The 19,325-nt window shown below is 56.0% G+C and overlaps 1 protein-coding gene across 1 annotated transcript; it reads left to right on the top strand.

Annotated features, from left to right (window-relative positions):
- Window positions 1–6,779: 6,779 nt before the first annotated feature.
- On the top strand, window positions 6,780–18,989 carry TSPEAR (thrombospondin type laminin G domain and EAR repeats). Its single transcript, XM_054386166.1, has 12 exons — window positions 6,780–6,873; window positions 9,516–9,736; window positions 9,823–10,061; window positions 10,182–10,272; window positions 10,831–10,987; window positions 11,403–11,534; window positions 13,086–13,318; window positions 15,165–15,351; window positions 17,321–17,550; window positions 17,866–18,053; window positions 18,409–18,510; window positions 18,836–18,989. Exons 1-12 carry the CDS (start codon window positions 6,780–6,782, stop codon window positions 18,987–18,989), a joined length of 2,028 nt encoding a protein of 675 aa, XP_054242141.1.
- The last annotated feature ends 336 nt before the right edge of the window (window positions 18,990–19,325 follow it).

Raw genomic sequence — 19,325 nt, 5'->3', positions numbered from 1 at the left:
TGGGTGTCAAGAAGAAGGGGCCAGTCTCTTTTCAGTGGTGACCTATGATAGGACAAGGAGCAAGAGGGGTACAAACTGGGACACAGGAAGGACGTTCCACCTCAACAGTAGAAAAAACTTCTTTGCTGTGAGGGTGCTGGAGCCCTGGAGCAGGCTGCCCAGAGAGATTGTGGAGCCTCCCTCTCTGGAGACTTTCAAAACCTACCTAAATGTGTTCCTGACCCGCCCTAGGTGACTCTGTTTTGGTAAGAGGGCTGGACTCAATGATCTCTAGAGATCCTTTCCACCCTCCACCTGGTTCTGATTCCTCTCCAAAGTGCAACAAGAAGAAGCTTCAAGGTGGTTTCTGAATGCCTGAACTTCAAGGACAGCCATTGGTGGGTGCTGCAGTGCTGGACTGGCAGAGGACAGGCTGTCCTTAGAAGCCTGCTCAGGGGGCAGTCAAGGGGGTGCTGGTTCTGTTCAGGCATGGTCCTCTGTTGTGACCTTGTGCTGCCCAGTGTAAGGTCCCACAGCCAGCCAAGGCTGCTTTCCTGACTGTGAGCACTGCACAGGACTGGTGAAGGGGAGGACAGGCCAGGTTTCTTGGGACAGCTTGCTCCAGTCTTTCCCTTCCTCACCTCTTCAAGTGGTGGGCTGGACTTGCCCCTTTCCTGCATGGGAAGTAGGTGGTGGGAAATTGGATGCCCATATCTGAGTATCTCAGGGACCCAACGGCGCTGGGGCAGAGCTGGGTGGGACCAGCGGTGTGGTGCTTGGGGTGGCTCTGCTGGCTTTATCTCTCTCTGCTAGTGGGAACCAGGCTCTGGTGGCTGGGTGGCAGGCGCCCAGGGTTGGGGGCCATGTCCCTGCCCACGTCTGCACAGCTCTGAGCACAGCAGGGCTGCGGGCAGAGCGGCAGGGCAGCAGCACGGCGTTGGAGGAACTGGCCTGAAGAAAGTCTGGTAAAACAATAGCAATTGTTCTCTGTCTCTGTTCTCTTCCCTCCCCGGACTTCATAGGAGATGGAGCTGCACATGGAGCCACGCTTGGCTGCTGGCGGGTGGGCAGGGCGAGCGCAGCCGCCTGTGCTGCCGCCTTGGCACCCAGGGAGCCTGCCTCATGTGCCGCCCGCTCTACTGCCTGCCTCCCTCCCAGTCCCACCAGCTTCTTCAAAGCCTGAACCATGGCTAACATAATAATAATAATAGCTCTAGGCTGTCATCTGGGCAAGCAATAAGCCTGTGATTCTCTCTGCCATGGGGCAGGAGGATTTCCCATGTCTGCAGAGCAAAGTGGTGCTACAGCTGCTGCTCTTCACGGCCAGGAACTCAGCCTGCCCATGCCCCAGGAGAACCTGGCCCCAGCCCCGAGTGCAGGCAGCTGGGGGAGCTGTGGCTGCCAGAGGAGCTTTCAATGCTCCCACCTTTTCCTGCTACTCTGGGTGGTCTGAGGTGGACTTCAGCTGGGAGAGAAGATGCTGGCTGGGTCCTAGCTGGGGAGCCATGGGATTGTTTCTGGTCTGAGCAACTGATGTTGCTGTTGCAGCCTTTTTTTTCTGTCCTTGATGGGCCCTGGCATGTGAGGGCAGGTCCCTGGGCTTCCCTGCTGTGGCTTTTCCTACATTTTACCAACATCCTCCTGCTGCGAGCTGGAGCTTGTGGTCACTGCCTGGATCAAAGGGCTCTGAGGCAAAGGCTGTGAGTTTCCTGTAGAGCTGCCAAGGGAGATTCCTCTCTGCCTGAGGAGTGGCTGTGCCAGTTCCACAGTGAGCCCTGGGGCTCAGGTGTTCCTGCTGACAGAGATGTGGCACTTGGCATGGGATATGCTCAGCCAAGCTCACACTGCCCCACATGGAGCCCTCAGGGTTGCATATTCAGCCTGGGGAACTGCTGCTTCTGACAGAAGAATGCTTGGACACATGCAGAACTCTCCCTTTTCTCCCCTCTCTGCTTGCTCTGGTCTTCAGGAAAGTGACATCAGTGTAGAAGCATGGAGCTGGGAGCAGGCTGGGGCGGGCACAGGTGCCTGGGAGCTTTGCAGATGGAGTAGAGAGTCCAGGCGAAGCTCCTGGGTCTCCTGCACCACTGCCAAGTGACATATTAGTTCCTCTGCCACCCTTTTACCTCCCTGTAGGCACAAGATCTACAGAAAATGCTCAAGGTTGCTTGGGTTTGGTGTCCCCCATCCGTGTGGAGCCAGCTCACTGGGAAGTGGTGATGGCAGAGAGAGGCTGGGAGGCCCTGCAGCTGCAGGGAGGGGGCTCAGCTTCTTGCAAGATGTTCAGGCACACTTGGGGGACAGGCATCCCTAAGGGACTGGTGGTGGGAAAGCCTGTTTGTCACATGCAGGGGTGAAGCAAGGGGAGATGGAGCTGCTGGATGCTGCCTAGCCCCATCCCGGGCAGCTCCCGTCTCTAAGCCAGTCTTTCTGTTCATGTTGGTGAAAGTGAAGTGACTGCTTCTTGGAGCTCTTTCAAAGCCTGCCAGCTCCTCTGCCATGTGTCCTCCAAATGCAGGACTGGATGTTCAGCTCACTCCCAGCTGCCTGGGAAAGGACCTGGCCTGCAGGTCACCAACCTTGCTTGCTGCCCACAGCCAAAGCTGTGGCAGCCCTTCCAGGATGGCTGCTCCTGGCTCTTTCATTATCTAGGGCCGTGGGGCTGGCAGCACCAGTGATGCATGTGGGAGTGTGGTCATGGAGGCCTCTGGGATGTGAGTGTTGCTGGTGGGTTGCCACCACCCAGCAGGGATTGCTCCTGAAGGCAGCTCCATGCCTAGGAAGCTGGCAGTAGGGCTTACAGTGTTGAGGGTGGCTTTGTGCCTTTTTTTGTTAGTTTGTTTTTCTGGCTTTCCTGAAAACAGTGATTTTTGCAATCCTCCGAGTCCTTCAGCAAAACTTTTCTTGGTAGAACCTCTCCAAAACTCCTGGGAATTAAGTCTTTGAAAGACAATGGAGTTAAAATAATTTACACTTCTCGTGTGATGCTGACAGGTTCCCCAATGCAGAGATTTCTTGAGGAAACTCCAGTTTATGTTGATAGGTCAGGCTCAGGGAGCTGAAGTAGCTCCAGGAAACACAGGGAAGGCTTTCAGCCTAGAAGAAAGGACAGAGGTGATGAAGGAGGAACCTCAGAAACTGCTGGGGATGGAGACCTTCTTTTCATCCTACCATCCTGGGGAAGGTCTTACTCCCAGTGTCCAACCTGAACTGTGACCTGCGGTGTTACTCTGAGGACAGGTTTCCCCTATTCCCTCTCTAACCACCCCTGAAGGGATGAACCTTCCCCTGCTGCTCTAGCGGATGAGACTGGCTCCATGTGCTTATTTGGTCACCTCCAGCTCCACCTCTGTGGGTATGCCTGTAGCCACACCTGCATGGTGGCCATCTGGGTTTGGCTGGCTGCCCTGGTCCTGGCAGGAAGACTGGCATGAGGTGGAGCCCAGGCTGGGGACACCCATGAAATGGTCTCTCAAAGCGTAGCCATGACCAGTGTGCTGCATTTCAAGAGAGAAAGCTGCTGCATGTGTCAGGAATAAAGACTGAAATGAATGGGGAATAACAAGCCCTGAAACATGACTTTGTGCCTGCAAATAAGGAATGAGTTAGAGTCTTGGAAGAGCTGGACCATGACCCTGCAAGCAGGGTCCGGCCTGTCCCTGGCGTTGATTAGGTACCCTCCTCACAGTGTCCTCTGCATGGGAGCTCTGCTTGAAATGTATTGTCTGCAGATGGGTTTCTCAACCTTTCCTAACCCAGCCATGTCCAAACCCTTTTGATGGGAATCCAAGGATCATTTTGTTCGCAGCTGCCACATGGTTTTATTTACAACTCATGTGAATTAGGCAAACGTCTTGCTGTTTGTCTCCTCATTTCATCCTCTTGTGCACACAGGAATGCGTGTGTGTGCCGAGGAGCAGCTCTGCACACTGCTTCCTACTGTCATTGGGACACGGAGCAGGTCCTGGATCCGGAGTGACAGCAAGCAGCGATGGCCCCATCCTTATTTCAACATCACAGCTGTTTCCCAGGTAGGTCATCCTGGGGAGGGAGAAAAGTGCTGAGTTCTGCCCAAGCCACTCCACCACCTTTGGCCACACCAAAGTCCCCAGCCCAAGAATGGAGAAAATCCCTGAGGGCCATCAATGTCCCTGTCCTCACCAGGAGACTGTTCATTAACAACATGTGGCTGAAACGCAGCCTCAGTCCACAGTGCTGGGCTGATTGCCACTGGGCATGTCCTCTGTGCTCATCCGTGGGGGCTTCAGTTTATCCACCTCCTCCCTGGAAGTGCCATGGTCCCCCTGCTTCTGGAATGGACACAGATTTGCAGGTTGCATTGGGTTAGGAGACACCCTGGAAGGTCATTTTGTCCAACTCCCCTGCAGTCAGCAGGGACACCTCCCACCAGACCAGGCTGCCCAGGGCCGTGTCAAGTCTGATCTTGAATGTCTCCAGGACCTGGGCCTCAAGCATGTCCCTGGGCAATGACACCTGTGGCTGTGCCTGTTGTTCTGGAGATGTCCTCACCCCAGGGCGTTTTGGCTGAGGAAGCACTCAGAGGAGACTGCATCCCCTTTTGAAGAAGCAGCTGCCCTGGCATCCCCAGCAGGACTTTTCCTTCCCCCTGGGAAGCATCTCGTGGGCTGTCCGAGCATTTCCTGAGACGGGGCTGGCCTTGGCAGGAGCCTTCCCTAAATCCAGCGGCTTCTGAGAGCGCCCGGCTCACAGCGGCGCTGCCAGAGCTCCCAGTGCCACGCTTAATGCGACCCATCTGTGCCACCCTGGGACCTGTGGAGGCTCTGATCCTCATCTGTGCCTCCCGCCAGCAGCCACCCTGTGCCAGCCACCCTTCCGACAAGCACAGGGGCCGGGATGCCCAGGCCCTGTTCTTGCCACTGGGCACTGTGTGGGGTCTGACAGGGACAATGTCTGGTGGCCATTCCCGAGGCCATGGGAGCAGCACAAGGATCCTGCCTGTTGTGCTGGGATGATTTGCACCTCCCACATCCCTTGTGGTCATCACTGGTGGTGGCTGTTTGGGACCTCAGTGAGCATGTGTCAACAGGCACCATGCCCAGGGGTGAGGAGGAACAAGGACCCAGTGGTGCCATGCCACCGTGGCTTGTTTTGGAGAGAGATGTAGCTCCACTTAAGCTCTGCTTAAGTGTGATCCCCACAGAACCCTAATTTTGGGGGGTGTCTAAGGAGAGGCTTTGTGGGGAGGGGAAGCTCCACTCAGCCCTGCTGGGTGCAGAACATCTCCAGACATATGCACAGCCAATCTGCAGGCTTCAGACTGAGGCACTGATGGTGTTTGGGTGGCTCTGGGCTCTGGTAGCAGCTCCTTTCAGCAGTAAGGATTGGAAGGGACCTCTGAAGATCATCCTGCTAAAGCAGGATCACCCAGGAACACATCCAGGTAGGCTTGGAATACCTCCAGAGAAGGAGACTCCATGATCTCTCTGGGTAGCCTGGTCCAGGGCTCTGCCACCCTCGAAGTGAAGTAGTTTTTCCTTATGTTTATGTGGAACCTCCTGTGTTCTAGTTTGTGTCCATTGCCCTTTGTCCTGTCACCGGACACCACTGAGAAGAGTCTGGCTCCATCCTCCTAACACCCTCAGCCTGCTCTTCTCCAGGCTAAACAGCTGCAGGTCTCTCTGTCTCTCCTTCTATGGCAGAGGAATTTGAGATTGAGGTACAGGGTGCTCCACCCACACCCTATGGTCTACACTCTCCTGGTCCCAGTTTGGGGCTGGTGAGGGGTGCAGACAGACCAGCACCGAGGTGCATCCCTGGTTCTTTCCTGACAACCCCCTTGGTTTGTAGCACAGTTTGTTGGCATTCTGTCCCGGCCAGCTGCTTTCTATTCTAGCCCTTGCCTTGCAGGAAGACTTTGGGGACGGGCGGGGGGTTGAGACCCATTTCAATTGTTCAGGGACTGGAAGTTACTCATTTTGTGGCTGGAGAAACCCAGTGGAGCCTGCTGCATGCAGGCTTTTCTCACTGCTGTTTCTCCTGCTTGAGCAGTGGAACCTCAAGGGTTCTGGAACCAGTGCACAGCATGCTGCTGCCATGCTGCAGGGCTGGCTCTGGTGGCCAATCTTTGGGCTGGAACCTTGCCTGGGGCACTGGTTATTATTTTTTTCAGGCTAGTGGAGAGAGGGCAGAGGAGCTGCCTGTGGAATCTAGCATTTTTTTCAGGACAGCAGAGAGGGGACAGGCTGGGATTGTGCTGTCAAAGGGCCAAGGCTTTTAAGGGCAGGAAGGTTCCCACCTCAGTCTCTCCAAGCAGGAGTGAATCTCCCACCTACTCCCGCATGACCCTGGAAAAATGAATCACCAAAAATGAACGGAAGCAAAGGGGAAAAAAAGAAGAAAAGGAGAAGAAAAAATTAAATTAAAAAATCCCTCCCCAGAGCCGCCTTCCAGAGGGTTGGGCAAAAGATAAAAGCTCTCCAAGGAGCCAGGACTCCTCCTCTCCCACCACGAACTTCTCATTTAAATGTCTGCGCGCAGGCTGCAAACGCCACAAGCCTCGGTGGCCGCCCCAGGGGAGCCCCTGGCAGCATCCTCCCACCACCCCTGCCGTGTCCCCAGGGATGATGCCCACGCCAGGGGCCGGCAGAGCTTAGCACCCCAGAAGCAAGGATGAAGCAACCTGGCATGGCGTGTCCCTAGGAGGTGGTCCCACGGCAGACTATGTGAGAGTCCCCGCGGGGCTGAGCCCAGCGGTGCCTCCCTGGGAGCGGATGCCAGGAGTCGTCCCAGTGGATGGACCCCCTGAGGCCAGCCCCCTGATGTCGGCTTCACTGCTGCTCAGGGTCATCCTCCTCCATTGGGCCACTGGCAGGGGCTTCATCCAGGGGGGCAAGACATGGCAGCACTGCACAGGTAGGAGTGAAGGCTGGCGGGTGGGCTTCACTGGGAGGGAGGCGTGGAGGCAGGCACGGCTCTGCTGGGAGGCGTGCCGGGAGCTGTGTGCTCCCAGGGAAGGGATGTTCCCTGTGCTAGCACGGCAGATCCTAGAAAGTGTGCTCCCTTTCGGGGGCAGGTGGATCCTGTGGGGTACTCCACCTGGGCCAGCCTCTCACTGGCAGTCCGTCGCTGGGGTTTTGGTGTCTGACTGCCAATGGAGCTCAGCCTCAGGCTGACAGCAGGGTGTGATACCTCGGGTGCTGCAGCTGCCAGCGTCTCTCCTGCACCCATGGGCAGTAAGCAGTGGGGTCGTCCCTATGTCTGTAGATCCCTAGAGAAACCACATACCGGGGAGCACCCAGCCCTTCTGTGGAGAGAGCTGTGTGCCTGTCCCTGTGACACAACTGTTGTCCCAAGGTCTGCTGGCCCTGGGGACCAACATGTGGGGAGCGGAAGGGCTGGAAGGAGAAATAGAGGAGAGCTATGAAGTGTCCCTGGAAAATCCCTCCTACCCTGGACTCTGTGGGTCTCTCTGTACTCTATCAGAAACAACCTGTGCCCTCTGGCAGCAAAACCACCCAGAAAGTTTCTGCTCCTCTGCCCCCAGCCAAGGATCTGGCAGCTCTGATGGCATTTTCCACAGGGAAGTGCCAAGAGCAGCCCAAGCCAAAGAGGGTTCCACTCCCCTGGCTCTGTCTTTGCACTCCTGTGCTCATACCTGTGTAGTCCCTGCACGGGCAGTGAACCTTCAGCCTATTCCCTGGGGCTGCTTGGGCCCAGGGTGCTTGGGGCTTGTCCCTTTGATGGCACTGCCATTTGTATTCAATTACAGCCCAGCTGCTGGTGAGAAGGAAAATCTGGGAGAGATCAGAGAGCTTCTGCCCACCACCTCCTGCCCCAGGTGCTTGGGTCTCTTTGGGGATGTCACCACTGTCCTCAAGCAGCTTCAGCTGGACGAGTCCTGGGGGAGTCAAGGCTCCAGCATCACCACATTTAACCTTTCCTGTGTACCTTGTTGCTGGTGTCTAGCCCTGGCTCCTGGCCCCTCCAAGCAGGCAGTTGTCAGCCACCTGTACTGCCCAAACTGGGCTGAAAGAGCTCAGCTGCTCTCCTGGCTGTTAACCACTGACTCTGCTCTGACTGTCAGCAGCCATTGGTTGCGGGAGGCAGACTGGGACATGCATTTTGGGGTTTAGGGGGTCTAGGTTTGGTTTTACGAGTTGGTCCCTTCCCAACTCACAGTCACCTGCCCCACCTCAGCTATCCCCTGACTCAGCCCAGCCACTCCCAGGGGAACTGGGGACTCCTAAACCCCTCTGCACATCTGAGGCTGAATTCAGCTTGTGCTTCTTGCTGAGAAAAACAGGAACTGATCATTCCCCAGATGGTGCATTTCTGAAATAAGTGATTTCAGTTAAATTTTCCCCACCAAAGCTCTGCTTTAGGAGTGGCTAAAACCAGCAGAGGGGCAGGCAGTGGTGGCAGAAAGGTGGCAGGCTGGGAAGGACCTGGGTGGAGCTGGATGGAGACAAATGAGCAGATTCCTCCTTGCTCTGCCTGTTTGGGTTTGAGGTAACTGGGGATGCCCGAGGGGAAATGTTTCCTCTCTCTAGCCGGTTTGGATTCAGCCACTTGCCAGTTCCCTCCCTTCTGGCCTCCCGCTGTGCCCCAGCAGCCGAGATTTATTAGTGCAAATAGGAGCTAAAAGCCTGGCTTCACTTGGGGCAGAGAAAGAGGCAGACGTTCTTCAGCCTGGCCAAGTGCTACTTCATCCTCTTGGTCATCACCGCTGAGCCTCTGCTGCTCACACAACCCCACGAAAGAAGCATTCAGCAACAAAAGCTGAGGGTGTGCCAAGGCTGGAGAAGGACCCATGGCAGGCATTGGCCTACCCACGGCTGTGGGGAGACATCAGACCGAGGGCGCCCCCGGCACTGCTACCAAGGGATGGCTTTGCAGTACCAAACGCAGTGCTGCTCTTCACCTGGGCGATGCCCTGGGGCTAGGCACATTGTTTTCACCTCTGAGGAAAGAATCATTATTTACCGAGCAGCTTCAGGGCAGCAACTCGGGCTGGGATGGGGGAGCCCAGGCCAGGGCTGAAGTGGGGAGTGCCCTGCCCCTCCATCCTGGGTGGCTGTCCCGCAAGCAAGCCAGCGGGCACTGGATGGGTCCCTGCCGGCTCCTCTGGCTCTGTTTGCGATTGCTACCGCTGGTGGAGTCTAAGGAAGCCGGTGCGATCTGAGGCTGCCCTGCTAGCAGGTCCTGGCCCCAGGGTCAGCGTTCAGAGCTGCTGCAGCAGGGCCATTCCTGCAGGTGAGCCTTGCACGCTTAGTGTTCCTTCTATGGGGATGGAGAGGTCAGCCTAGGTGCCTGGAGGGTAAATCTCCCCTGTGTCCCCAAAGCACGGGCTTGGTGCAGACCCCGGGCAAGGACAGCAGGCTACCAGGGCACGCCAGGCTGCTGTCGCTGCGAAGTGCTCCAGCCAGTGCGGGAGCTGGGCTGGCTACCTTGAGCAAGCTACATAAGAGGGCACCAGCACGAAGGACTTCATCCCACAGTGGGACAGGGTGGGATGGCTGCCACATCGTGACATGTTCCACTGTGTTTTGGCACAGACCTGCGTCCGCTGGACATCCTGTCGGAGGCGGTCCCTGCTGGCGGGCTGGCCCGCAGCATGAGGGTGTTCCAAGCGCAGGGGATACGCGGTTTCCAGCTCAACACCTCCCAACCCCGTACCCTGGGCTTCCCTGCCTCCCGCCTCTTCATCCACTGTGACTGCTTCCCCGAGGAGTTCTCCATCATCGTCACACTGAGGGTCCTCAGCGCCCCCACCAAGGTAAGTGCAGGTGGCTGGGCACGGAGCCGGCACTGCCCAGGCCTGCAGCCTGCAGCAGGTGAATCTGAGTCCGTGCCCTCCCGCAGAGGAACGAGTACCTCTTCACGCTGATGGCAGAGGAGAGCTCCAGCGTGCTGGTGGGGCTGCGCTATGCCCCCAACAAGCTCCACTTCCTCTTCTGGAGCCAGGAGCACACTGGTGGCTGGCAAACCCGTGTCACCTTCCCCAACGTCTCCCTCTCTGACAACCAGTGGCACACGCTCGTCCTGGCCGTCTCTGGCCAGTCCTTCTCGCTGACAGTGGACTGCAGCATCCCCAAGGACATGTAGGTTGGGGGCGGTGGGCTCAGGAGGGCTGGCAGGGTGACGTTCCTCCACCAGCATCTCCTCCAGCCACCAGCAGACACCATGAAATTGTGCCCTGCCTCTTCTCTGCCCATCTGCAGTGTGGTGGAGACGCCATTTCCATCCTCTTTGTCAGTGAAGAGAGCCAGCTTCTACCTGGGCAGCCGGAGGAGAAGGAAAGGAGTGTTCACGGTAGGTGTGGGGCTGCCTGGGGTGCTCATGGCTAGCTCTGGAGCAAACCACAGGTCCCTCTCAGCCCCCTTTGCTGACAGGGCTTGGGCCACAGTGCAGGCAGCAGAGGTGGCCAGGGGTCCATGCTGCTGGACTTGATCTCCATTTGGCTGTGGACATGCAGGGGACAGTACTGGCAACTAGCACTTTGTGGAGCAAATGCTTTTTAGAGGACATTGGTAGCAGGGTGGTGGCAGAAAGACAGCTGAAGGCACAGTCTCATGATCTAACGTTAGGGCAGTGCCTAATCCTGACCAGCAGTGAAAAGTGGAGCCTGTGAAAGCCACCTGCAGCTAAGCAGCCCCTTACTAATGCTCTTGCAGTAGCTGTTTTATTGCCTGTGGTGGAGATTTCAGCAGGCTGGGCACGTAATGGGGATCTTATAAGCGTTCATAAATCCTGTGGAGGCTTCTATGACCCCAAAGGGAGGGAAACAAGCAAGTGTTGGGAGGGAAATCCAGTTTCCATTTCTTGGTCTTGCTGGACTTGCTCTCCATCCTGCTTCTCCCTCTTTCCCAGGGCTTGCTAAGACAGCTTGTTTTGCTGCCAGGAGCTGATGCCACCTCTCAGATATGCACCACCATGAACTTTAAAGTAGAGATGCTCTCTGTCCCCACTGTCCTCCAGGGGCTTCCTGAAAAACCAGCAAGCAACGAGGTGCTAAAATACCCCTACGGTCAGTACCTGCCCATGGCACAAGCTCTGCCAGCCACCTTCTGCCTTTGTTGAGGAAGGCTCTCACTGTGGGGCTGGGCACAGAAGCAGAGGGGAAGAGGCTGTCCTCAGCACCCTCTGCTTCTCAACATGTGTGTGGGGTGGGATCCCCATCCAAAATGCCCCTGGAGAGTAGGAGTGTCCCTGCCTGGGAGCCTCGGCAGTGCTGGGCTCATGCCAGTATCCCCACGGGTGCCAGCCTCCCGGCTTTTCTCAGCTGGTGGCTTCCCAGCTTGATGCCAGGATGCCATTTCCCCAGTTCCCTGGTGCCCATCATCAGGATGGGACAAGGACATCCAACCTTCCTCTCTGTGCATGGGGATTAGTCTCGTTACTCCTCTCCTGTGTGTACTAAGAGGCACCTGCCTTGCTCCCAGAGACTGACACAAAGGTGACCCTGGGGTCCAGACCAGCCTGCACCAAGCAGGAGAAGGCACAATTCTGGTTCAACGCCTCCCAGCGAGGGCTGTTCCTCTGCAATGGCAGCACCTGGATTTCCATGCTGGAAGGTACTGGTGTGCAATGTGCTCTCCAGGAGGGAGGGATGCTCTTGGAGCAGAGGAGGAGCAGAGATTGATCCTTGACAGCACTTTAGGGTGGAAACTAATTCAGACACCCACAGAACAAGGGAGCTGGGCTGTCTGTCCCCCTGCCTCTCCTCTGCTTGGCTGGCCTTTGTTTTGCTCTTGGTGCCCACTCCAATACTCCCAGGGCACCTCTGTGAGCCAGCTCCGTGTCACTCACACAGTGCCCATGCTTTTCATACCCCTTGCCTATGATGTTCACCCCTTCTGGGACTTCTGTGGTCAGAAATGAGCTCCTGGTCCATCTGAGAAGGTCCATCTCACCCTACTGAGAGCTGTGCCTGGTGTGCTGGACTGCTCCGTGCCCTGAGGTCCCAAAGTCACATGTGCTCTTGGTTCTGAAGCACTTGTAGAGTGGACAAGAAGAAGCACAAAGACTCATCAGCTGCTGCAAATACTACAGGAGGAAATGGGAGGGTGGGAGAGGCAGGTACCTGTGCCATCCCAGTTCTGATGGCCTTTGTGCAGGAAATAGTTGAGCAGCATTGGAGCAACAAGGTGGCAAAGCAGCCAGAGCCTGGAGGGGTGGGTGTCATTCACTAAGGAAATTGATTTCTCCCACTGGAACTCTCCTGCTCACTCCAGGCATTCTGCTCATGATCTCTGGAGAAGACTTAGAGGAAGGGGCATGCCCACAACCAAGCTGTTCATCCAGCCCCCTCCTGAGGTTTTTCTTAAGCTGATGCCCATGTGGTGGGATGGAATGAGTAATTTGCTACCCACAAAAGCTAGTCATGGCTGGAATCCCCCATCCCTCCCTACCTCTGGAATTCATCAGGCTTGGCACTGTCTCCTCGTTTTCCCAAGGAGTCTTCATGTTGGGATCTTGCTGACCGGCACCCCTTGGTGCCATGAACACTGTAGCCCTTTTTGTAGCCCTTCTCCTGCCATTTGTCCCTTCCAGTGCTCCCCCATTTACTGTTGGGACCACTCAGCTTTCTGTTCTAATCGGTGCCATTCGTTCTGTCTAAGCCTTCTTCAACTTCTTCCAGAGCTCATGCTGACTGCAGCCAGAGAAAGCTTCTGGTGCAGGGCTGCTAGAGGTAGGTACAGGTTAAGCCAGCTTGTCTCAGCAGCCCAGGACCTCTTGCTGTAGGTCTTTTCCTCTCTTCTTTGTGGTCTTTAGGATAAATATCTCAAGCTACTTCATAATAAGCAGTAACATCCATGGTGTCATTCTTGCTCCCCCGAGGAGAATGTCTGGCAGAGCATTGTGCAGGGCAGCCCTCCACCAGGGAGCAGGCAGGGGTGGATGTGACTGGTGTGCTACCCAAGGCGATGGAACCAGGCCTTTCACACCCCCTCAGGTTTCAGCCTTTCACCACCCTCTCAGGTTTCATCTCTTCACCACCAGTGACACCTACATTTCCCCACCCCATAAAGCAACAAGTGCTGCTGAGCTTCTCCAGGCAAGGTCATCTGGTTTTGACCTCAACACTCTTTTTTTTTTTTTTTTTTTTTTCAATGATCTCCTAGTCAAACAAAGACTGGACTATGTGGAGGAGTACCAGAACCTGGTGACCAACTCTGAGACAATGGGTGTTGAGGTCTTCACCATCCCAAAGGTGGGACTGTTTGCAGCCACCGCCAACCGATACACTCTGCCTGGATCTGCCATCTATAAGTGGACTGATGGGAAGTTTGTGCCCTACCAGAACATCCCCACCTACCAAGCTCAGTCCTGGAAGTATTTCACCATAGGAAAGAAGGTAAGTCTGCCTGGACGGGTATTTCAGTGCCTTCATGTTTCAGTGCCTTTGTATTTCAGTGTCTTAAACTGCAATTGCCCACCACTGGGTTGTCCTCTGAAGCCCTGAGTCTCAGGCATGGTTTAGAGGGTGAATCTTTCTCTGTCTTTGGTGAGGTCACACTAATACACCCTTAGAGTTTGGTGAGGGTCTGTCCTGGGGACTGCTGCCTGGTCTGTGGGCTGCCCTCTGTGTTTTGCTGGTTTTGCTGTAGTTACACCCACCCAGCCCATTTTCAGCAGCTGATGCTGGCAGCACAGATAACTGCATGTCCAGATTGTTTGGGTCTCTTCCTGGGGATCTCCAGGATGTCTGTGAGGTCAGCCTCTAAAGCCAACTGCTGGACCTGGTTTCCCCCATGTGCTGATGTTCCTTTCTAGCAGACTCTGCCTGTTCCTGTCTCAGAGGTAGTGAGTGCCAGTGTGAAGAGGTCCTTTGTGCATGGTGCAGAGCTGTGGTCCAGCCCGGGGTGGGTGTGCTCATGTCACAGCCTCCGCTCTGGTGCAGAGTCTGACCACCCTGGAGAGCAGGTTTTGCTGCAGTTCCCTCCTTGCACTGTGAAGCAAGGCGAGGATCATCTCAGACAGTGGCTGTGGCATTGCTCTCGGGGACATGCAGCTCCTGACATAGGAGCACAGAGAGAAAAGCCTTCCCTAAGCTCTGATTGTGATGGGCATGCACAAGGTCCATTCTGGTCCCAGAGATCTACCTGTGATCTTAGAGAGTCATCAGAGCCTGTCGCTCCCTCCTGAGACCCACTGAGTCCAGTTGCCTGCATTTTTAAGCCCTCTTGTTTTCAGATCCTTCCAGGACTTTGGGGCCATCTCCACTTCCCTGGGCAGTCTGCCATGGGACTTCTACAGAGTATCTGTCTTATTCATCTGCCTGTGGAGGTGCTTACCACTCTGTGAGGAGCCCTGGGCAAGACAAACAAACATCTGCTGACAGCCACCTCTGTGCAGAGCTCCCAGGGGAGTTGAAATGGTTTCCCCTCCAGCATGACCTTGGCAAGACAAAGCCTCAGGCTGGTGTTGGCAGGGTCCTGCGGTGGTCAGGAGGCAGGAGACCATCCCCACTGACTGTGGGGGTGAGGACTCGTGGACTGTGTCCCTGGGATTCTTTGTGGCGCCAAGTGGAACAGAACTTCTGCCACTCCATCTGAAGCACAGCGGAGTGGTGGGGACAGTGTGCCACACTGTGTGCCACTACCAGCTTAGATGCACCTCCTGCTTTGTGCAAGACCATCTCTGCTGCCTGGTTGTTCCTAGTGCTTGTGGTGGGGCTTTTGGTTTGGGGCACAGCTTGTTTTAGGGGATCATTAGCATAGTTTTTGTCAGTACTGCATCAGGATTTTCCTTCTGAACAATCTCTCCTGGCAGGGGAGCTTTGGGAGCTCAGACCCCCACTCCTTCCCCAGCCATTTCCACCAGCACAGCCCTGCTGCCCCTCTCTGGGGCTGCAGGGGATAAGTGGCCACAGCACAACTCTCCCTCTGCTCAGTGTGAGGCTGTGGCCACCAGTCCCTGCCCCAGGTGTGACTAGAGGGGACACTGCTACTGCCATACACAAAGACTCCCCACAAGCCACAGGGTCCCTCTTCCCCCTTCAGATGCATTGCACCGCTGGGGACTGCTCAGAGCCTGCTCAGAGCCAGCAAGGGCTGCCCTGCCCCACATTAGCCACCTCCGTCCCTGGCCCCACATCCCATGGGCACCTTGCCCCACCCATCCCATCTTCACCCTGCCCCTGTTTGTCTGCACCCCTAGGAGAGCAGAAACCCAAGATGTCCTGGCTTGTTGTTTTTCAGATCTTCCTAGCAGTGGCTAACTTTGAGCAGGATGACAGGGGCCAGGAGCTCTCTGTGATATACAAGTGGAGCCGCAGGAAAGAGAAGTTCATCACACACCAGAGGATCACCACGCACAGTGCCAGGGACTGGGAGGCATTTGTCATTGAGGGAGAGGCTTTCCTCGCCGTGGTCAACCACAGAGAAGGTACCCAGCCCTTCCACCCAGCCCTTCCACTCCCTACAGCTCCAGCTCAGTCAGGATGGGCAGCCCTGGGGTGACACAGGGGACTGTGGTGCCCTGCTCCAGAGCATCCTCCTGTTGCCGTGGAAACACTGCAGATCCCTGCACATCCTCTGCAGGACTGCAGAGCAAAGCCAGAGCCTGAACCCTGCCAGACCCTCTCATTTCAGGAGGAAACAGCACTTGAGGTGGTGGCTGACACAGTCCCACTCAGGGTTTCTGACTACAGGGGCAAGGGTGACAGCAGGGATGGGGGCATTGCTGGACCTCTCTGCCTCTCCTCATTTGTTTCCCACAAGATGGTGGTGTGGTGATGGCAGCTGCCTGGGTTTGCAGGGCTTGAGCCTGCTGAGAAGCCAAACCCTTGGCCTTGGGAGCACACAGTAGACTGAGGGGAGCTGAGCGAGAGCCTGCTGCCATCCCTTCTGCCCTGGGCACCCTGCAGCCATGATCCAGCCTTGTTCCCCTCCCACACCACGAGCTGCTCTGTGCTGGGGTGTGCACCCTGTGGCACCAGGGATGAATGGATCAATACCACAGTCCTGCCTCTGCAGGATGCTCCTAGTGGGGTTTAGTTGCTGGGCCAGTGGTCTCCTTCCTTGCCATCAGGGCTGGCTCCTGGGGCACCAGCTCCTCTGGCACCAGGCTCAAAGCTGGTGGCAAGTTGCTTGGACACCAGCTGCCTGTGAGCTGGGCTGGAAACTCCCCATACTGGACCCTACCATAGCCAGTTTGGACAAGACCTACTCCTCTGTCAGTGGCAGCAAAAAGGTCCCTTTGGAGGCCATGCACATCATGCAGGGGTTAAGACCATCATGGCCAATCCAAACTGGGACTGGCCCCCTTGGTGGGTGGTAGAGCATCAGTGCCTGAGGAGCTGCCACTTACCCATGTGGCCTTTCCCCTCACATCCTGTTCTCCCTGCAGCCCTTTTTGCCCGAATGTCTTCTGTTGCAATAAGGATTGCCCACAAACCCATTGCCAAATTGTCCTGCTGCTGCTCCTGCAGCCACCAGAAACGCCAGCGGGGCAGTGCTCAGTGGGTGTAGGGTGGAGAGGGGCTGGTGGTGCTCCCCTCCTCCTCCTTATTAGAACATCTCTGACTGGAGGGGTCGTGCCAGGCTGAAGGTGCAGAAAGGTCTGTGGGTCCCACACAGACATGAAGTTGAGATGTTCGAGCAGAGCGCAGGAGCTGGATGGAGCACATGCTTTGGTGCTGGTTGGCTCAGCCTGAGTGCTCAGCGTAAGGCAAGCCGTGGGCTGTGGCATAAGGCAAGCTGTGGGCTGTGGCATCCTCTCCATCTTCCAGGAGTTTGTGCCACCAGCAGGGATCAGCACATGGAGGTTCCCGGTCAGCTCCAGTGGTCAGGAGCTGAGCACAGGAACTCGGGACAGGAGCGCTGAAAATGTCATTGCGATGCTGTTCCAGCTGTGGCTTCCTCCCAGCTGTGCAAGCTTGTGTGCACAGAGTGACAGCAGTCCATGATGTCAATACCTTAGGGACTTGGCTGAGACTGCTCTCACTGCACATGGCGGCCCCTTGGGACAGCCAGCAGAGCTTGGTCACCCTGGGATGCTGGCATAGTGCCTCTGGTGTGCTGCTGGTGAGGGCACACAGCACCCTCCCATCCCACCTCTGCTGGGGGCTGTTGCTAAGCTGCCACCACACGCTCAGGAACAAGGTGTTAATGTTCCATGGGGATGGAGGCTCTAGCTAGAGATAGAAGGTCTAGATAGAGATAGAGGTTCTAGGTAGAGATGGAGGCTCTGGAGTCTCTGGATACTTCTTGAGGAGCAACCAGTCACTAGCAAACAGTTTTGCAACTTGCTGGCAAATACTTGTGCAACTGAACCTATTTCTGGGTCTTGTTTCTCAAACAAGCTGGGTGTCCCTTCCCCTCATGGTGCACATCTGTCTGTCTCTCTCCCCCAGGGAATAACCACAACATAGACAGTGTGATATACAGGTGGAACCCCAGGACAGGCTTGTTTGAAACCAACCAGACCATCCCTACCTCTGGAGCCTATGACTTGGAGTTTTTCACCATCGGGCCATATTCCTTCCTGGCTGTGGCTAACACATTCAATGGCACATCCACCAAGATCTACTCACACATCTACATCTGGCTCAGTGGCTCTTTCCAGCTCTTCCAGTCTATCCTGGTAAGGTTTGGCCACTGATCAGGCTCTACTGATTGGTCCCTCCTCTGGGTTTAGACAAGCCAGGGAGTAATTACAGATGCAGATACCCTCCAGGCCTCTGGAAAGGCAGTGACAGTTTCCCACAGTTCTCCCCTCCTTCCCCAGGGACCGACGGAGGAAGGTTTCTTTTTTGTGTTTCTGGGAGGGTTTTAGGAGTGGGCAACTTCTCCACTGCACCTCCAGCAGGTCTCACACACCTTGCAGCATCCTTTGCTTGCAGAGTCTTGTCTACATCCAGCTTCCCAGCTTGTCTACATGTGGCTTCCTTCTCCACAGACGATTGGTGCTGCTGACTGGGAGGTCTTTCGTATTGGGGACAGAGTCTTCCTGGCTGTTGCAAACAGCCATAGCTATGACAGTGGGATGCCAGCACCCTCTAACTTCTATGCTATCAACTCTTCCATCTATGAGCTGAACATCACTGCCCAGATGTTTGTCAAATTCCAGGACCTCCTCACTTTCAGGTACCTTTGCAAAGAGTCAGGGTGCTCCTCAGTTCCTGTCCTTCCCCCTGAGAAACCTGGAGGTCTCCTGGAGGGTTCATGCAGGCTTTGCATGCTGCCAGAGACTGAGACTGGTAGGGAGGGCAATGGATGACAGGTCTTTGTCACCCAGTCCCAGTGGGAGCTAGGAGAAGGCCCTGGCTCTGGGAACAAGGGTGGATTTCCTTTCAGGAACAGCCCGTGAAGAGCAGAGTTTTCTGTGTATGACCAGGGTGGCAGAGACTGGGGTGGGCTCAGCCCTGTGGACATGCAGCCCCTTCCTTGGCTGGCCACAGAGGGGCCACCTCATCTGCCCCTCTGCTTGCTTCATCCCCAGTGCCCTGGACTGGGAGTTCTTTTCGGTGGGAGATGACTCTTTTCTGGTGGTAGCAAACTCCTTCGATGGCTTCACCTTCTCCGTTAACAGCATTATCTACAGGTACTGCTGAGGGAGGAGGGCAGGGCTGGGGGGCTGGGTGGTTGGTCCCAGCAGGAATGACCCTGCTGGGATTCCAGCATGGGGGCAAGCTCTTCAGATGCTAATGCATCTGCCAGGGAGGACAGATAAGGCTGCTCCCTGTTTCTGAAGAGATTTCTGGGCAAGTATGAAAAGCCTCCACAGGGGAGATCCCATCCTGAACCACAGCGGGGAAGTGGGAGATGCCAGCCCCATGGCTTGGCTTTCCTACCCCCTTTCAGGTGCCCAGTTTGTGCCTCAAGAGCACAAACTTGTGCCTCAAGAGCTAACTGCTGTCCTCATGCAGGTGGCAAGGCTATGAAGGCTTTGTAGCAGTTCACCAACTGCCCACTGTTGGCTGCAGAGACTGGGAGGCGTTTCACACTGCAGAGGGTTCCTACCTCCTCTACTCCAGTGCCAAGGAGCCACTTTCCAAGGTGCTCAAGCTGAAAACCACCTGAAGTGGCTGAGACATGTTCAGCTGATTGCCAGGATAGAGGTGAGCTGGGCATCAAGGTGAAGACGGACCACAGAGCCCAGGAAGGGCTGCAGCATCAGCCCTGCAGTTGGCTGGATGTGTGCTCTGCAGAAGGGGAGAACAAGGAGGAGGAGAGGAGCTCCAGGGCTCCCTGCAGCCTTGTCTGGGGACTGGCAAAGGGGCTGTGATGCTGCTTTGGTGCCATTTCTCCTATGCAAGCTCTCTTCCCATGCTCCAGAGCCAGATGCTGCTTAGGGTGCCTAGTGCCCAGGCACTTCTCTGGGCTCATCAGCACCCTGGTGCTTGGCAGACTCCAGCC

This window comes from Indicator indicator, chromosome 13 (genome assembly GCF_027791375.1).
Source record: "Indicator indicator isolate 239-I01 chromosome 13, UM_Iind_1.1, whole genome shotgun sequence".
NCBI lineage: Eukaryota > Metazoa > Chordata > Aves > Piciformes > Indicatoridae > Indicator > Indicator indicator.
The sequence above is the reverse complement of the archived record's forward strand: the minus strand, read 5'-3'. Positions and strand labels throughout refer to the sequence as shown.

What these genes read in the sequence shown, in the direction of transcription:
- TSPEAR (XM_054386166.1), top strand. Translation starts at nt 6,780, where the DNA reads ATGTCGGCTTCACTGCTGCTCAGGGTCATCCTCCTCCATTGGGCCACT. An exon ending in GACATGGCAGCACTGCACAG is followed by an intron (nt 6,874 to 9,515) that starts GTAGGAGTGAAG and finishes GTTTTGGCACAG; the next exon opens with ACCTGCGTCCGCTGGACATC. An exon ending in AGCTCTTCCAGTCTATCCTG is followed by an intron (nt 17,551 to 17,865) that starts GTAAGGTTTGGC and finishes CCTTCTCCACAG; the next exon opens with ACGATTGGTGCTGCTGACTG.